The sequence below is a fragment of the Coffea arabica genome, chromosome 7e (assembly GCF_036785885.1).
Source record: "Coffea arabica cultivar ET-39 chromosome 7e, Coffea Arabica ET-39 HiFi, whole genome shotgun sequence".
NCBI lineage: Eukaryota > Viridiplantae > Streptophyta > Magnoliopsida > Gentianales > Rubiaceae > Coffea > Coffea arabica.
In genome coordinates this window covers 20,870,672-20,886,832 of record NC_092323.1, presented here as the reverse complement: position 1 = coordinate 20,886,832, position 16,161 = coordinate 20,870,672, and the positions used below count along the sequence as shown (strand labels likewise).

The following is a 16,161-nucleotide window of genomic DNA, read 5'->3' as shown; positions in this document are numbered from 1 at the left end:
CTTGTAAAAACTTTTTTGGGCTAACTTTCTTTAATTTCCATGTCTAGATTGTTTGTACGTTGTTCTATATACGGGTAGATTATCTTAAAATAAAAAGGATGTATGATGAAGCTGTAAAAAAAAATTAAAAAAGGACACTATAAAAAATATATATTATCATTTATTCCTATATATCTAATAGAGGAGATTTATGTCTCTTTTATTTATATCGAATTACTTTTTAGTTCCTTTTTTGGGTAGGAAATAAGAATCATATAATATTAAGAATTCTTATAGGAAATAAGAATTGATATACATCCAAACAAAAAAGTAGCAAGCCACGTAGGAAACTACTTGCCGTCTTATTAAGCCACATAGGAAAGAGAAAACGCGAAGAGATAAGTATGAGAATACGACTTTATTATATATATATGATATATATATATATGATTTTTTAATAAGTGACAATAACTTTCTTTAGACACTACTTTTGTACATATCAATTTTGTCCCCCTAAGTCCACATCCTGATTCCAGCAGTGTGTTGTATGTATACATATGTATATATCTTTTGCTCAAAATCATGTTTGCTAGTTAGAACTATGGGAACCCAGCCATTGTTCTTTCTTGATGAGAATAGGTTAGAAAGAGCTTTTTCTTTTCAGGGTATGTTTGTCCGGTGAAAATGTTTTCTCAAAAACATATTTGAAACTTTAGTCATTTAGGTGTAACTGAGGTTGCAAAAATGTTTTACTGTGCAAGTTATTCAATTTCTATTGAAGAGTTTCTGCACTTGTTTTCTTGAAAGCGTTCTTAATACTAGGGGTTTTCACAAATTAGATGCACAAAAAATTCTAGTAACATGCCAGATACTATAACTTTGAAAATTAAAGACATAGGTAAAATTCCCTCAATCATGACTTCTATAGTATCGAGTTCTAAAGTGGTTGGATTACACATTATTTCCATCTTATTTACATACACCGACTTGCTTGCATCATCAACGCGTTTTTTCAATCGCCTTTTTATCTCACATGCATCACATCAAAAAAGTGCTACAGTATTTTTCATAAAATTATCTCAAATAATTTTCTATCCAAACACAAAAGTATCTAACAGTTATGAGCTGCAAATACCTAATATATATATATATATATATGGATAAAAAGATAGGATAACGATAGATCTGAAAAATTAATTGCTAAGTTGGTCTGTAATTTTCAAAATCACAACAGTGTCTACTGTCTATCACATCCCTATTTTCCCAACAACAAAATTGTTTTTTTTTTTTATTTTCTTTTCTGGTCCAAACAATGAATTGTACTATATTTTGACAAAGCCCATACAAATATATAGGCAAAGGCCCAAGATCACCCTGCAATCTGAGCTTATTAGTACAGACTACAGAGTATTGCAGCCTAATGCCAGTAGGTCCAGCTGGAGTTTTTTGCATCTCAAGCAGGTAACGTTTGATGTGTGCCATTCATTCTTCACAAAACCACCCCCCCCCCTCTCCTCCTCCTCCTCCTCCTCCTCCTCCTCCTCCTCCTCCTCCTCTTTTAAACCACCAAAGAACTAGTTCATGCATTGAATTTGTATATTCATTGAAAAGCTCCAACAAAAAAAGATAACTATCCTTTTGCACAAATGGTTTTCTAAATTCTTGATTTTGTCCAGGAAACTAAAGTACCATTTGAAAGATTTAGAGCAATGTTTAATTGTGAAAGGGAGATTGGACTTTCAAATTACAATAATAATCCCTGAGTTATCTTTTCACTATATGAAATGCAGAGGGTGAATGATAAGAAATTTATGTTGTAAATTCATCATCTAAACTGTTCAAGGCCAAACTCCCCAACATTTATCTGAACAAGATCCAAGAATTGGACATGGTAGCAGTATTGTTTTGCTTGTTTCCTCCAAGTCATACACATACATATTTCTATCATATCGCTCAACAAAATATATGCAATTTTTCCTGATTCTTGATTCCCTCCAGGAGCAAGAAATACCATTTGAATGACTTAGGAAAAGTGTCCGTTCTCCCAAGTTGGTCAATTTCTCATACTTCATTCCAGATGTATCAATTCGGAAGACTTCAAAATAGGTTGCAAAAAATGCAGACAGATATTCGTTGACATACAAAAGTTCACCAGCTGACTCTACCAGGTAGTATCGTACAAAACCAGCTCCTGGCCTTAAACTTGAAACGACTTGAAATGGGCATCCATCGTTGTCGATTAATTTCTGAACTTCAAACGCCCCATCGACAAGACGAGCTGTCACAATAGTTCGACTAAGCGTCATGCCATAGAAATTCCCATTGAAACCTGTTGCAGCCACAATCTGATCACCTCGAGAATCTGCATTGTACTCGAAAAATTTATCGTCTCCTAGCTTGCAAATCAGCAAAGGATGAGGATTTCTGATAAACATGACAAGGCAATCAGGGTTAGATGGTGGCTTGGACAGAAAACATCTCAAGTAACTGGCTTTTAAAGTTGGAAGTTGAATTTTCTCTTGCGTGATAGGGTTAAAGAGACAAGTATCATCCTTTGTATAGTCATCCAAGACAAGCCACCCGTAGTGAATACCGAGTAGATGCTTGTTTCGCATGTCGGGGATAGTTCTTTTGTAGTAACGATCTTCAGATACGTTATAGAAAGTAAGCATCTGATTTTTCTTCCCGTGAGATATGACAAGCCAAGGATAGGTTTTCTGGGAATTTTCAATTAGGGGCCGACGAAGATGATGCATTAGTTCGTCCTCTTTGTCTGTTGATTCCATTGATATTTCCATCATAGTACATAGATAAGTAATGACCTGAAGAAGTGCAAAAGAAACGACAGATTAACCTTAAGTAATTACGATCGTTTCTTACGGGAACAACTTTTCAAGTGATACACAATATTGTTATAGAAAGGAGATAATTAGAAAATTGAAAAAAATAAACTTTAGTCCGTCTTTTCTTTGATTAAGGTCTTCCTGGCTACAAATTGCTCTGAAGTTAAGTTGTACTTCATTCCAGATATATCCGTCTTGCTTATCTGGTCTGATATAAAAAAAAATTCAAACCCTACATAACTGTAACGTACCATAAGCTCAGAATAGGATGTTAAATCTTAAGTAAAAGACCTTTAAATAAGAGTAAATCTTATATGCATTCATAGCAAATATACTATTACTGTTAAATTCAGAATGTATATGCAAAAGTTTAATTTAAAATTTAAAATTTGCATTTATAGTGAATAAAATTTAAGAAAGATTAATTCTTTAAATAACATGATAGTAAAGAAGTAAAAAAAAAAGGTGAAGAAAGCAGACAGGAGAACTGCACAATGGAAAAGTTGAATAATCTTAATAATCTAATCTTAAATATAAGCTGATCATATGCTATAAGAACGAAACACCAAAAATAAGCAACGATAGCAAAGGAAAAGAAAAGGAAAAAAAAATAGCACAGAAAAACGCAAGACTAGATTATAATTTAATATGAATCGGACATTATGAAAGTAAAAAACAAAAGAAAGCAGACATACCAGTTAAACAAGTTACCAGATTAATCTAATCAAATCACAAGCTGAAGCCGATTGTATGGAAAATAGAAGGTTGTTATTAGTACGTGGGACAGAACAAAGAGTAAGGAAAATTTTCCATCGTGCTGTGAAGTTTTATAAACCAAGATAGTGCAATTAAATCATAGGAATTACCAAAAGGAGAAGGCAATATATTTTACAAAATCAGATTAGGAAAAGGAACCGTTGTTAGAATCCTAAACCCTCTCAAATTATGTAAGAATACCCACTCAGATGTGGAAACCATGTGGTGCTTATATTATTAAACAGATCCAGTTCAAATACTCAACATAGGGTTCTCTTGTTTCTCTCTTCGTCAGTTAATAAAAGATCATCACGTCTGGTACTATCCTAAACTTCGACATATAATTTTGACAATGAAGATTTCTTGTTTCTTTCTATGAACCTAATTTCTCTGTGCATGGAATCAAACGTTTTTATATACTTTTTTTTAATATGTTTTCATTGTGTCTTGCTAATTTTCAGTCCTTTAATGTTTCTATCGTATTTGCATGATTTCTTTCCTTTTTTCTTTTCTCTTTTCTAGCTTTTTTTTTCGGAACAAAGGTGACTGGCTTTTTCGTTTCTACATATCAAATGGTAGTTTTCCTGAACAATTGAATCAGATATTAAGGGGTAATTTACGTTTGCAATTTTCTTCTAGGTGCCTTCTTTCAGCTGAAGCAATTTTTGCTGCATTATTAGTACGTAAACATGGCAGAAGCAAGTGTTGCATCATCATCTTGTGATGATGAAGAGGAGAATAGAGAAATAGACACAAGTTGGTCTGATCTCCCCAGTGACTTGCTGAGTTTGATACTATCGAATCTGGCAGCAGCAGATGTTTTTGCCTTCAAAGCAGTTTGTAAATCATGGAAACAAGTCATTCCTCCCCCTTTACCCCTCTCACCATCCCCAAATTCGCTGTTCTTTGCTTCTCCATCTTTAATATGTTGTCTCAAAAGCGATTCCACCAAAATGTTTCATCCACTCCACAACAAATTTTACCATGTCATGGGGACGTTACCACAAGAATCAGTGCTCCATTGTTCTAAGTATGGTTGGTTGTTGATGAATTGGGGTCGTGGGAGTCATCCTTGTTTTATCGATCCTTTTAGAAGAATTCGCTTTCGACTTCCATCCTGCAATCACAATTTCCTGACAATGTCATTTTTCTCTCGGCCAAGTTCACTGAACTGGACCATTGTTGGGATTGTTGAATGTGAGGACTTCGGTACTAATGTAATTGCTACTCTCAAAAGTGGGGAGAAATCCTGGAGAATTTGCCAGTGTGAAACAAGACGTTATTTTCGAGTTTCTTGCCCTCCTGTTTTATTCCAAGGCATGTACTACTTCTTGGATATCAAAGGTAAGGTGGGCATTTTGGATCCTGAACATATTGAAAATGGTTGGAAAATCTTTGACTCCCTCAAGTGTCGTCTAAGAAGATTTGTTCGCAAGAGGTTTATGGTACGAGTTGACGAGCAACTAGTGGCCGTGTTTGTTACTCATGCTGAGAGGAAAGTCCGTGTTATGAAGCTTAATCTTTTGAGTATGGTCTGGGAACCACTGCAAGATCTGGGCGATAATACATTGTATCTTAGTTCTAGTGGATCTTTTGCGAGAGCAGCCTTGACAAAAAGCATGGCCAACACAATTTACTTTCCTATGTTTTTTGAAAACAGTGGGGTGTTTTACTCTCTGAAAACGGGCAAGTACCACTCCTTGGATGGTAAATTTTGCTGTAGAAATTCTTACGGATTGACAGAGAGAGAATTTGGAACATGGGTGCAACCTACTGCCAAGAAAGAATTGGGAAAACGTCGAATCGTGAATCCCCCACCACCTGATCATGATCTGAAGATATATTGGAATTGAAGGAGAATAGGTTGATGTAATCTCACCAAGAGCAGAGATCCCCATCTGCAAGTTAGTCAAAGTTCTTTTGGGACTCTAAACTAACAAGACTTATAGTGGATGGAATTTTTATGTAATCTTTTTTTTTTGTATTGTCCTTAATGCATTATATTAGTTGATTGGTGGATTTGATTGTGTTGTTGTTTACATTGTAGTGATTGAATTCAAGAATATGTGTTTAAATTAATTTTATATACACTTATAATATATACAGTGTCATGTTTGGATGGATGACATATTTGTTGAATTTGATTTCAAATCTAAATTTTAAATATATAACATTTATCTAACCACGATAATTTACACACGTCAATGTATACAACATTTATTCTATATGATTTAATTTACTAATGCATTACAAGTTATGGATAATATATAATACGTTACCCCAAGATAGTGATTAAATCAGCTATAAACCTTGCTTCAACACCCAATTCTTTTGGTCTTAATATAAGCTGACAATTTGCCAGGGTACGAGAATTCTTCCTAAAAATAAGTCAAATTTGAGTTAAAAACAAATCAAGGTCCTTTTTGCGCTTTGGGACATTGAAGTCAAGGCCATTTCTATGTTCGTTGGATCAACGAAACGAATTCCTAGAAACGTAAATGAGCGTTTCAAGTTTCCCAAATATCAACACGAGTAATAAAAAGTTTTCAAAATTTTGCTCCAAGTTACTTGTTCCCAGCAGCTGCGTGGCCGTATGCCATCTCAATTACCATGTCATCATGTGGGTCCTGCTCATTGACTGCCACAGTGACGTGGCAGTGGACCAAACGTTGTAACACAAGCGAGTGAGGTTCTATTTCATAATCCAATTTAGTAATTAAATTTAATAGATTCAGATTTTAATACGTTCAAATGCGTTTGATAACAAAAAATTGAACATTTGAATTAATTAAATTGCATTGAATTTTTTAGGCAAAACTTGCTCTTAAAAATAAATGATAAACTATTCGCTTATTATTTAATGTAATACACACTGAAATGTATCAAATTTAGTACTTAACAATGAATTTTAGATTTCAAATTTCAATTTCAAACTTCACTTTAATCAAATGCAGATTGAACAGTGGATGGTTCAGACATTTTACAAAGTATCTGTTGTATCTAAATTAAGGTATATAATGCTCAATTCCCTATTTTTGAATTATGTCAAAGTTGAACCCTCGTTTTGAATTTCCAAAAATGCATAATTACAAGAATCAATAACGTGAATGCAACTTTTTTTAAAAAAATATATATAAATCACATCATTGAATACACTTTTATCGTTTGGGGAAAAAGGATTAAAAAATGCTACCTTTTGAGAATTTTGTTCAAAAGTCTCACTCATTAGAAATTCACTCAAATTTACTTTACTAATGCAATATGATCTTCCATCAAACTGAAGAATTAATCAGATAAACAAGGCCAACAACAAAAGGTGAATAAAGAAAAAAGGGAATGTGTCCCCATCAATTTGAAATTACTTTCAATAAAATAAACAAAAAAAAGCGAACTAAGATTTGAAATCTTGACAATTTCCAAATGTTTGCTACAGACGACACTTTCAAATACAAAAAGGTTTGGATATATGTATTAGATTCATGAGTAAAGAATTATGTCTCACATTGATTTGAGAGATATAGAAAGAGCGGTTAATATGTAAGTAAGGATTCGAAACCTAATGACTTAAGTTTTTGGGTTAGAGTTGGGTTCCTGACTTACATATTGGACGCTTTGGTGGGCTCTTTCGAGGTGTTTCTCCCTATCAAATTGGTATCAGAGTTTCAGGTTGCGAGACTGGACTACTTGATAATGGGCAAGTGAATTTTTTAGGAGTTGGACCTGTGAAAATTCTCTTCTTGATGATGGACCGAAGTGCTAAAGTGCTAAAGAGTTTGGCTAATGTTGGACCATGTGCGTCATGGGTTTGGTACGGGGTCCAGTTGGTGTTAGACCAAGGAGTCAAAGGTTGGCAGGGGTCCGGAATACAGTTTGGATGTTAAAGAAGAGTGGGTCTATGTTTGGGGCGTTGAATATTAAAGTGGGCTCGAAAAAAGGATTGTAAATTTGAATTTAATGTAAGGGGTTACTCATAAAGGGAGAGATTTGTTAGATTCATGAGTAAAGAATTATGTCTCATATTGGTCCGACAGATAGATTTGTTAAATTCATAATAAAGACTTATATCTCACATTGGTCTGAGAGATAGAGAAAGAGTGGTTAATATGTAAATAAGGGATCGAAACCTAATGACTTAATCTTTTGGGGTCAAAGTTGGGTTCTTGACTTATATATTGAATTCTTTGGTGGGCTCTCTTAAAGTGTTTCTCCCTATCAGTATGCGATGTGAATCTGTGCAATGCTCATGCAAAGTAAAGAAAATCATAGGATTCCAGAGATTCTTTCAATCACACATATGGAGAAGTCAGAAGAATCTAACACCACTGGTAAATTTAGAGTTTTGATATTCCTATGACTAGCTCACAGCCACATATCTGGCTTCTTAGAATTATCTAAAAGTCTCTCCAAAAACAACTTCTAGATTTACTTCTGTTCCACTCATATCAATTTGGGTATCGTAAAGAAAGACAGAGACTTGTGATGTGAAACAAATTGAACAATCCTTTTGGGACAAGAAACAGCGTACCAAGAAACTCAAGAACCTTTTCATACGTGGTTGACTTTTGATATCATTATTTGTTTCCTTTTCTGATGTTATTTTGTTTACTAATTCATTTAGGATTTAGGATTGTCATGTTAATTCGTTTCCGTTTTGCTTTAGGACTTTTATATTTTAAATATAGGTATAGTAGAGTCTTGTTATTCAGACATTCATCAATTATTATCAATTCTTCTTGGTATTTACCAATTTCTCTCAAATTCTTTTTGGTTCTTGTGACTTTTCGGGTTAAGATCATGGCATCTTTTCCTTAGTCTTTTTCGGGAATCGTTCGTATAACAATTCTTTAAACTCGCTTCTATGTTAGTTGGCATCAGAACAGGTTTCTCTTGTTTCTAAATAAGTCCAATGGCTGGAAACAAATCCAGAGACGGATCGTTTGCCGCAAAGATCGAGATCCATGCTGTGAGCAAATGTGTGAATCAAGTCAATGACCCTTTAGGCCGCTTGGAACAAGGTCAGAACGACTTGCTGGATCACTATGACCATTTGCAGGCATTTGTTGATCTGATTATTCAGAATATAGACCGTATGCGTCTTAAAGGGCAAACTCGACAATGTGAACAAGATGGGAGAGTTGCTCCTAACTTGGCTCTTGTCAATGCTTGTCAACAACCCCCACAACAACATCAAACTAATCCAAATCCTCATAGAACTCGAGATCTTGAGGAGGAAGATTTATCTGACGATGGAACAGTTCTTGTTTTTGGTAGGGATAACCCTAATCAAAAGGGTCCTCAGCACCGATAGTGAGAATCGAAATTCAAATTAAAGGTCGATGTTTCATCTTTTAATGAAAATTTGCGTATAGAAGACTTCTTGAACTGGCTTGCAGAAATTGACAGATTGTTTGATTATATGAATATCCCAGAAAACCATCAGGTTAAGCTGGTAGCTTACAAGTTAAGGGTGGAGTGTAACATGGCGAGAGCAACTACAACACTAGAGGCATAGGCAAGAAAAACAGTCGGTGAGGGTCTGGTTAAAAATGAAATGTCTGTTGACTGCCCGTTTTTTACCCGCCAAATTATGAGCAGTTTTTGTTCTCGCAATTTCAACACTGTATTAAAGGTTAACAAACTATTCATGATTATCTTGCTGAATTCTTACGTTTGTTGGCTTGGAATAATATAATGGAGATCGAGACCCAATTAGTTTCAAGATTTTTGGATGGGTTCAATTATACTGTGCGTGAGGAGATGTGTATTCAACCAATCTCTACACTTTTCGATGCACATAATTTGGCTCTCAAGGCTAAGAGGAGTTTGACTTGGAAAGGGAGCATCCATGGTGAAAGATCGTGTAGGAATTTTGATTCAAATCAAACTAGCACCATGGAGAATCTAAGGGAAGACCAAGATACTAGCAGACCTAGATATTGGAATGAAAAGTGGCCAATAGGAGAGGAGCGTGAGACACCGAAGAAGTAGCCTATGAAATAGCACCAACCTACCAACACGGAAGCCCTTAATTCGTATGCAAAATATATGGGGGATAAGTGTAATAGGTGTAGAAAGTCGAGACATACTTCTAACAGTTGTCCTGATCGTAGGCAAATGAACCTAGCGGAGCATGTTGTCAATGATGAAAATGTGGAGGACTACATGTATGGAGTAGAGTCTGGTGATGATATTGTAGTGGAGTAAGAGTTTGACTCTTCTACATTGGTGATACGTTGATTGCTCTTGTCACCTAAACGAGAGAAATCCCAACGTCATAAACTCTTTCGAACCAAGTGCCAAATTTCTATTCGCATTCTTGATTTAATTGTTGATAGTGGTAGCATGAAAAATATCATCTCTCGTAAATTGGTTGAACAATTAAAGTTGCCTGTGAAAAAATATCCTGAACCTTATACAATTGGTTAGATTCAAAGCCTAGAACCACTTAAAGTGATCGAGCGTTGTAAAGTCCCTTTTGCTATTGGCAAGTATTCTTATGAAATTATGTGTGATATAGTTGATATCAATGCTTGTTACATATTGTTGGATCATCTTTGGCAGTATGTTGTTGATGCTATATTTATGTGCATGGATAATGTCTATAGATTTATAAAGGATGGCAAAAGAATTACTTTAATTCCTCAAAATGAGAATCCTAAGTCTATAGATAAACCTAGCAGTAGTACAGGAATTTTTACTGTCACGGGTTCAGGGTTGCTTGCAAATGTTAAGGATTCGTCACAAGCATATGTCTTGGTGGTGAAGAAATTTTATGTAGTTGAGTCTAAGTCAGAAATTTCTTTGACAGTTCGTGTAGTATTAGACGAGTTTCAGGATGTCATACCTGAAGAGCTCCCGCTTGGTTTACCTCTCATAAGAGAGATCTAGCATGCCATTAATCTAATTTCTGGGGCAAGTTTGGCAAATTATAAATCCCATGGAAAGTAAAATTCTACAAGAAATTGTAGATGAATTGCTAACAAAGGGGTCAATTCAGGTGAGTATAAGTCCACGTGTTGTGGTCGCTCTCTTGACATTGAAAAAGGATGGTTAGTGGCGAATATGCGTTGAAAGTCGGGCCATCAATAAAATCACAGTTCGTTATAGTTTTTCAATCCTTAAATTATAAGAAATGCATGATTGTTTTTTAGGAACGCGTGCCTATTCAAAGATTGATCTAAGAAGTGGATATCATCAAATTCATATCTGACCTGGAGATAAGTGGAAGACGGCGTTCAAAACCAAGGAAGGATTATATGAGTGGTTGGTTATGTCTTTTGGGCTATCCAATGCACCAAGCACCTTCATGCGCTTGATAAACGAGATCTTAAAACCATTCATTGGTAAATTCATTGTTATCTATTTTGATAATAGATTGATTTATAGTGTTAACAATGAGGAGAATCTTAAGCATCTGCGCCAAGTGCTTCGAGTTTTTCAACAACATAAATTGTATATCAATCTGAAGAAGTGTGACTTCATGTCTACAAGCCTGATTTTGTTAGGCTTTGTTGTTGGTAAAGATGGCATTCGAGTAGATGAAGAAAATGTGCAAACTTTTCGAGAGTGATCTAGATCCCGTAATGTCTCAGATGTTAGGAGTTTTCATACCCGAACTATTTTTATCAACGTTTTATCCAGAATTTCAGCTCTATAGTAGCCCCATTGACCGATTGCATGAAAAAGGGGAAGTACCAGTGGAGTTCGGATCAAGAGAAGAGTTTCAAGGAGATCAAGAAAAAGTTGATTTCTGCACCATGCTCAGCACTTCCAAGCTTTGACAAGTTATTTGTTGTGGAGTGTGATGCTTGTAGTGTCAGCACTGGAACAGTATTATCACAAGAAGGTCGACCCGGGCCTTTCTTTAGTTAGAAGCTAAGTGATGTTCGTCAAAAGTGGTTTACGTACGAGCAAGAGTTTTATGCTATTGTGCGTACTTTAAGGCATTGGAAGCATTATTTGATCCTAAACCAATTCGTACTTTACACGGATCATCAAGTTTTAAAGTACATCAATAGTCAAAAGCAATTAGCAAAATACACGTTCGTTGGATCATGTACCTACAGCAGTTTCCTTTCATCTTGAAGCATAAGGTTGGACAACAAAATAAAGTAACTGATACTTTAAGTAGGTGAGCTACTTTGCTAATGACTATGAGCCAAGAAATTGTGGGGTTTGAAGTGCTTAAGGTTTTTCATGTGGAAGATGATGATTTTAAGGAGATTTGGATCATATGTAAGTCAAAAACGGTGCAAGACGACTTCCATAGTTATGATGGTTTCTTTTATAAAAGTAATCGTCTCTGCATCCCTCATATTTCTTTACATGAAAAGTTAATTTGTGAGTTGCATAGGGGAGGCCTAGGAGATCTAAGTGGTCATTTGGGAATGAGTAAGACTACGTCAAGTCTTAAGTCCCGTTATTATTGGCCCCAACTAAAGCGAGATGTGCGTGGGTTTGTACGTAAGTGCTATACTTGTCACCTTGCAAAGGGACAATATCAAAATATTGGATTGTATACACCTTTGCTAGTACCTGAGGATGTTTGAAAAGATTTATCCATGGATTTTGTCCATGGGTTGCCACGTACACAAAGAGGAGTGGACTCAGTTTTTGTAATGGTGGATCGATTTTCAAAAATTGTGCACTTCATTTCATTTTGAAAGACTTCAGATGCTTCTCATATTTCCCGATTGATCTATTATGAAGTGGTGTGTTTACATGGAGTGCCTAAGTCTATTACTTCTGATCATGATACCAAGTTCTTTAGCTATTTTTAGTTGACTTTGTGGAGGATGTTTGACACTTCATTGAATTTTAGTAGTACCGCTCATCCTCAACCAGATGGCCAAACAGAAGTTGTAAATCGTACCTTAGGGAATTTGGTGCGATGTATTTGTAGTGAACATTCACAAGGTTGGGATCATGCAATACCTCAAGCGGAGTTTGCTTTCAATAGCGCAGTTCATAGTTCTACTAGTAAATCACCTTTCTCCATTGTGTACATTCAATCTGCCAAACATACGTTGGACTTGGTGAAATTACCAAATGTTTTGGGTTACGGTGCAGCTGCAGAGAAAATGGCAGAAGATATGAAGGCTATTCAAGAAGAGGTAAAGATGAAATTGGAGGAAACTATTGCAAAGTTTAAGGCTGCAGCGATCAAGCATCGCCGTACTTTGGAATTTGAGGTTGGTGAGAAGGTGATGGTTTTCTTGTGTAAAGAGATGTTTTTGATTAGCAAGTACCATAAATTGCAACCTAAGAAGTATGGACTTTATAAGATTTTGCAAAAGATATATCCAAATGCCTATGTGGTGGATTTGCCTAATTTTTGAGAAATTTCCAAGACTTTTCAATGTGGGGGATTTGTCTTTGTTTCACCCATCTTCCAATGTTCCTAGGTATCCTGATTTGCAAGATCACTCGAGGTCGAGTTCTTCTCAAGTGGGAGGGACTGATGTGGAACAAATTGAGTAATCCTTTTACGACAAGGAACAGCATGCCAAGAAGCCCAAGAACCTTTTCATATGTGGTTGACTTTTGACAATATCTATTATTGTTTGTTTCCTTTTCTGATATTATTTTGTTTTCTAATTCATTTAGGATTTAGGATTTTCATGTTAATTCATTTTCGATTTGCTTTAGGACTCTTATATTATAAATATAGTTATAGTAGGGTCTTGTTATTCAGGCATTCATCAATTATTATCAATTCTTTTTGGTATTTACCAATTTCTCTCAAGTTCCTTTTGGTTCTTGTGACTTTTCGGCTTAAGATCATGGCTTCTTTTTCTTAGTTTTTTTGGGGAATCATTCGTATAATAATTCCTTAAACTCACTTCCGCGTCAACTTGGTCGAGTTCTTCTCTAATAATTGAATGAAATTTGTATTACTTGAATGGATTAAAAAATGGTAGCCCTACCAATGACTTATGATCAGCCTTAGCATGCTAGACTTTTAGTAGAGAACGGTATTGGCATTCATATTGTGTGTGACGAAGATGGGCAAATCTAGAGAAACAAGGTTGGGAATAGAGGCAAATATGGTTGGGCTTAGCTCCGATTATGTGCATTGGTGTATTTCATGTAAAATGTGATGTACTCTTATAATGCACTCAATGAGCTATGATATTCTAACTCCTCTCTATCACATCCAAAAATTTTTTTGATAAAATCTTCAATCCAAAGAGACTCAATTCTATTTTCCATTTTTACCCAAGTCCTTCTAGTTAAATATGAGAAAAGATCAATCATGCTGCCATTGAGGGCCGAAACTGGATATATGTATTTAGTTGGATGTAGACCTGGCAATTATATCCAAAACCCAATAACCCAATAACCCACCCAACCCACCCACTAATTTCAGAGGTTGGGTTTGGTAATTTGGGTGTTGGGTCAATTTTAAGTTGGGTAATAAAAACCCAGATATATTTTGGGTGGGTTGGGTATTTGTGTTGGGTACCCATTACCCAACTTAAATACATTGTACAAGAATGCAAAAAGTACGGCAGCTACCGCAAATGCCAATGCCACAGGCATTGTTTATAGTCATTTTACAGGACTTCTTGAAATAAGAAAGTCGGTCTTGTAAGGGACTTCTAATGTCAAGAGCAACAGAACTTCTTCAAGAAAAATAGAACTTTATATCAAGAGCACCGCAACTTTGGAGGTATGATGGTTAGTAACTGATTTGATCAGCCATTCTATTATGCCCTTTCTCTGTGAAAACTCCAAGTTCATACTTGTGCCCAGATTCTGAACTTTTGAAGGTTAACTTACCTCTTTGATTTGTACTTTTGGCACTTAATTTTGCTGCTGTTACTTTCGGGTATTATTACAGAAATTCCCATTAAAGAGCTTGCATATGCTTGTTTAATTGTTATACACATCTCTCTTTGATGTATATTCAACCACGCTTGGTGTTTGATATATTGCCCCAATTGGCCATTGTTTCTCAAAGTCTCTTATCGGTGATGTAGCTAGCTTGCAAAATTTTTATGATGTACTTGAGGATGGCATAGGAAGAAGCTTGGTAGTTGAAGTCATAATTTCAACCATAAGAACAAAGAATTAAGGAGTCTTGGCTTGGTACCTATTGGCTGATCCGTTGAAGTTTACCGCTTTCCTGGAAACGTAAGGGTAGGCATGCATCATGTGTAGTGTTTGCACGTCTATTTAGTTACCCAGAACAAAGTTTGTGCCTGTGTTGTAGAGCACTGCTAGTTTGGTAAAATGGGTTCTGCATAGTGTCACAAATCAAACCTTAAGGGCAATCACTATATCCTAAAGGACCGCTATTAGATTTTCTTGTTGGAGCAATTCATCTACGCGGTCTTGGAAGATGAATTAAAGAATTAGCCAGCCAGCTACTGGTACCAAGTTATTTACTATTTGGGAAAGGAAATGCTTGAGGAGATAGCTATAGATTGAGACTTTACCCTCCTAGTTCTTTCTAGTAGTTTACAACCCTTCTTATTTCTTGATATCATCTACCTTTTGCTGCATCATTTTATTTTTCTAGATCAATTAATGCCACTGTATATGTGTACAATTACATACACATGACTGATGAATCACATACCTCGTTTTAATCTTGACATAGGTGCTCTTTCTACCCTTTGCCTTAATGTGCCGATAAAAAATATATCTAAGACAACTATATACTACAATATAATTCATCATTTGTATTTCTTATTTTTTATGACAGGATATGCCGGTTGCTTGTGATCTTGATGATGATGTCGATAATTGCAGTCATGGGAGTAATACTGGAACACATAAGAGATCCCATTCGGCAGTTTAACCTCATTTTCATAGGTTAGAACCTGATGAGCATGGTAGACGGAAAGCTATATGCAAAACATGTGATAAGAAGTACTTAGCAGATGATGTGAGTGGCACATCTAATTTATTATGCCATTTGGCAAGTCATGCTCATAATGAGGAGCAGCCTACTGGATTAGCCATGGTTGATCATGAGATATATCGTGATAAGGTGGCTATTGCAATTGTTAAACATGACTACCCCTTCCAATTTGTCGAACACATTGGAATTAGAGAGTTGCATTTATTTTTAAATTATTCTGTGAAAAGCATTTCGCGTAATACAGCTAAATTTGATATGTTAAAGATTTATAGAAGAGAAAAAGAAAAGGTCAAAAAAGAGCTTGAACTTGTACAAGGCCGAATTTGTTTGACATCTGATCTTTGGTCTTCTATCACAAGTGATGGATACATGCCACTTACAGTACATTATGTTGACCAGAATTGGAATTTACAGAAGAGAATAGTTGTGTTTCGTCATGTACCCCCTCCTCATAATGGTCCAAATTTATTTGAAAAGCTGATTAATTTTCTAAAAGAATGGGGAATTGACAAAAAGATTTTCACCATCACTCTAGATAATGCAAAATACAATGATAGAGTGACTAGATTATTGCAAAATTATTTTCTATTTAATGGTTCTTCCATTTGTGGAAGTGAATTTCTTCATGTTCGTTGTGGTGCACATGTATTGAATTTAATTGTAAAGGTTGGATTGGACATGATTGATGAAGCAATATATAAAATTAGGGAAAGT

The 16,161-nt window shown here is 35.5% G+C and overlaps 1 protein-coding gene and 1 long non-coding RNA gene across 2 annotated transcripts; both read left to right on the top strand.

The window, feature by feature from the left end:
* Nucleotides 1-4,267: 4,267 nt before the first annotated feature.
* LOC140011291 (F-box/kelch-repeat protein At1g57790-like) lies at nucleotides 4,268-5,431 on the top strand. Its single transcript, XM_072060073.1, has one exon. It carries the CDS (start codon nucleotides 4,268-4,270, stop codon nucleotides 5,429-5,431), a length of 1,164 nt encoding a protein of 387 aa, XP_071916174.1.
* An 8,670-nt stretch (nucleotides 5,432-14,101) lies between these two features.
* On the top strand, nucleotides 14,102-16,025 carry LOC140010893 (uncharacterized). Its single transcript, XR_011818078.1, has 2 exons — nucleotides 14,102-14,350; nucleotides 15,289-16,025. It is a non-coding gene; the product is annotated as an uncharacterized lncRNA (long non-coding RNA).
* Nucleotides 16,026-16,161: the final 136 nt, after the last annotated feature.

What these genes read in the sequence shown, in the direction of transcription:
- LOC140011291 (XM_072060073.1), top strand. Translation starts at nt 4,268, where the DNA reads ATGGCAGAAGCAAGTGTTGCATCATCATCTTGTGATGATGAAGAGGAG.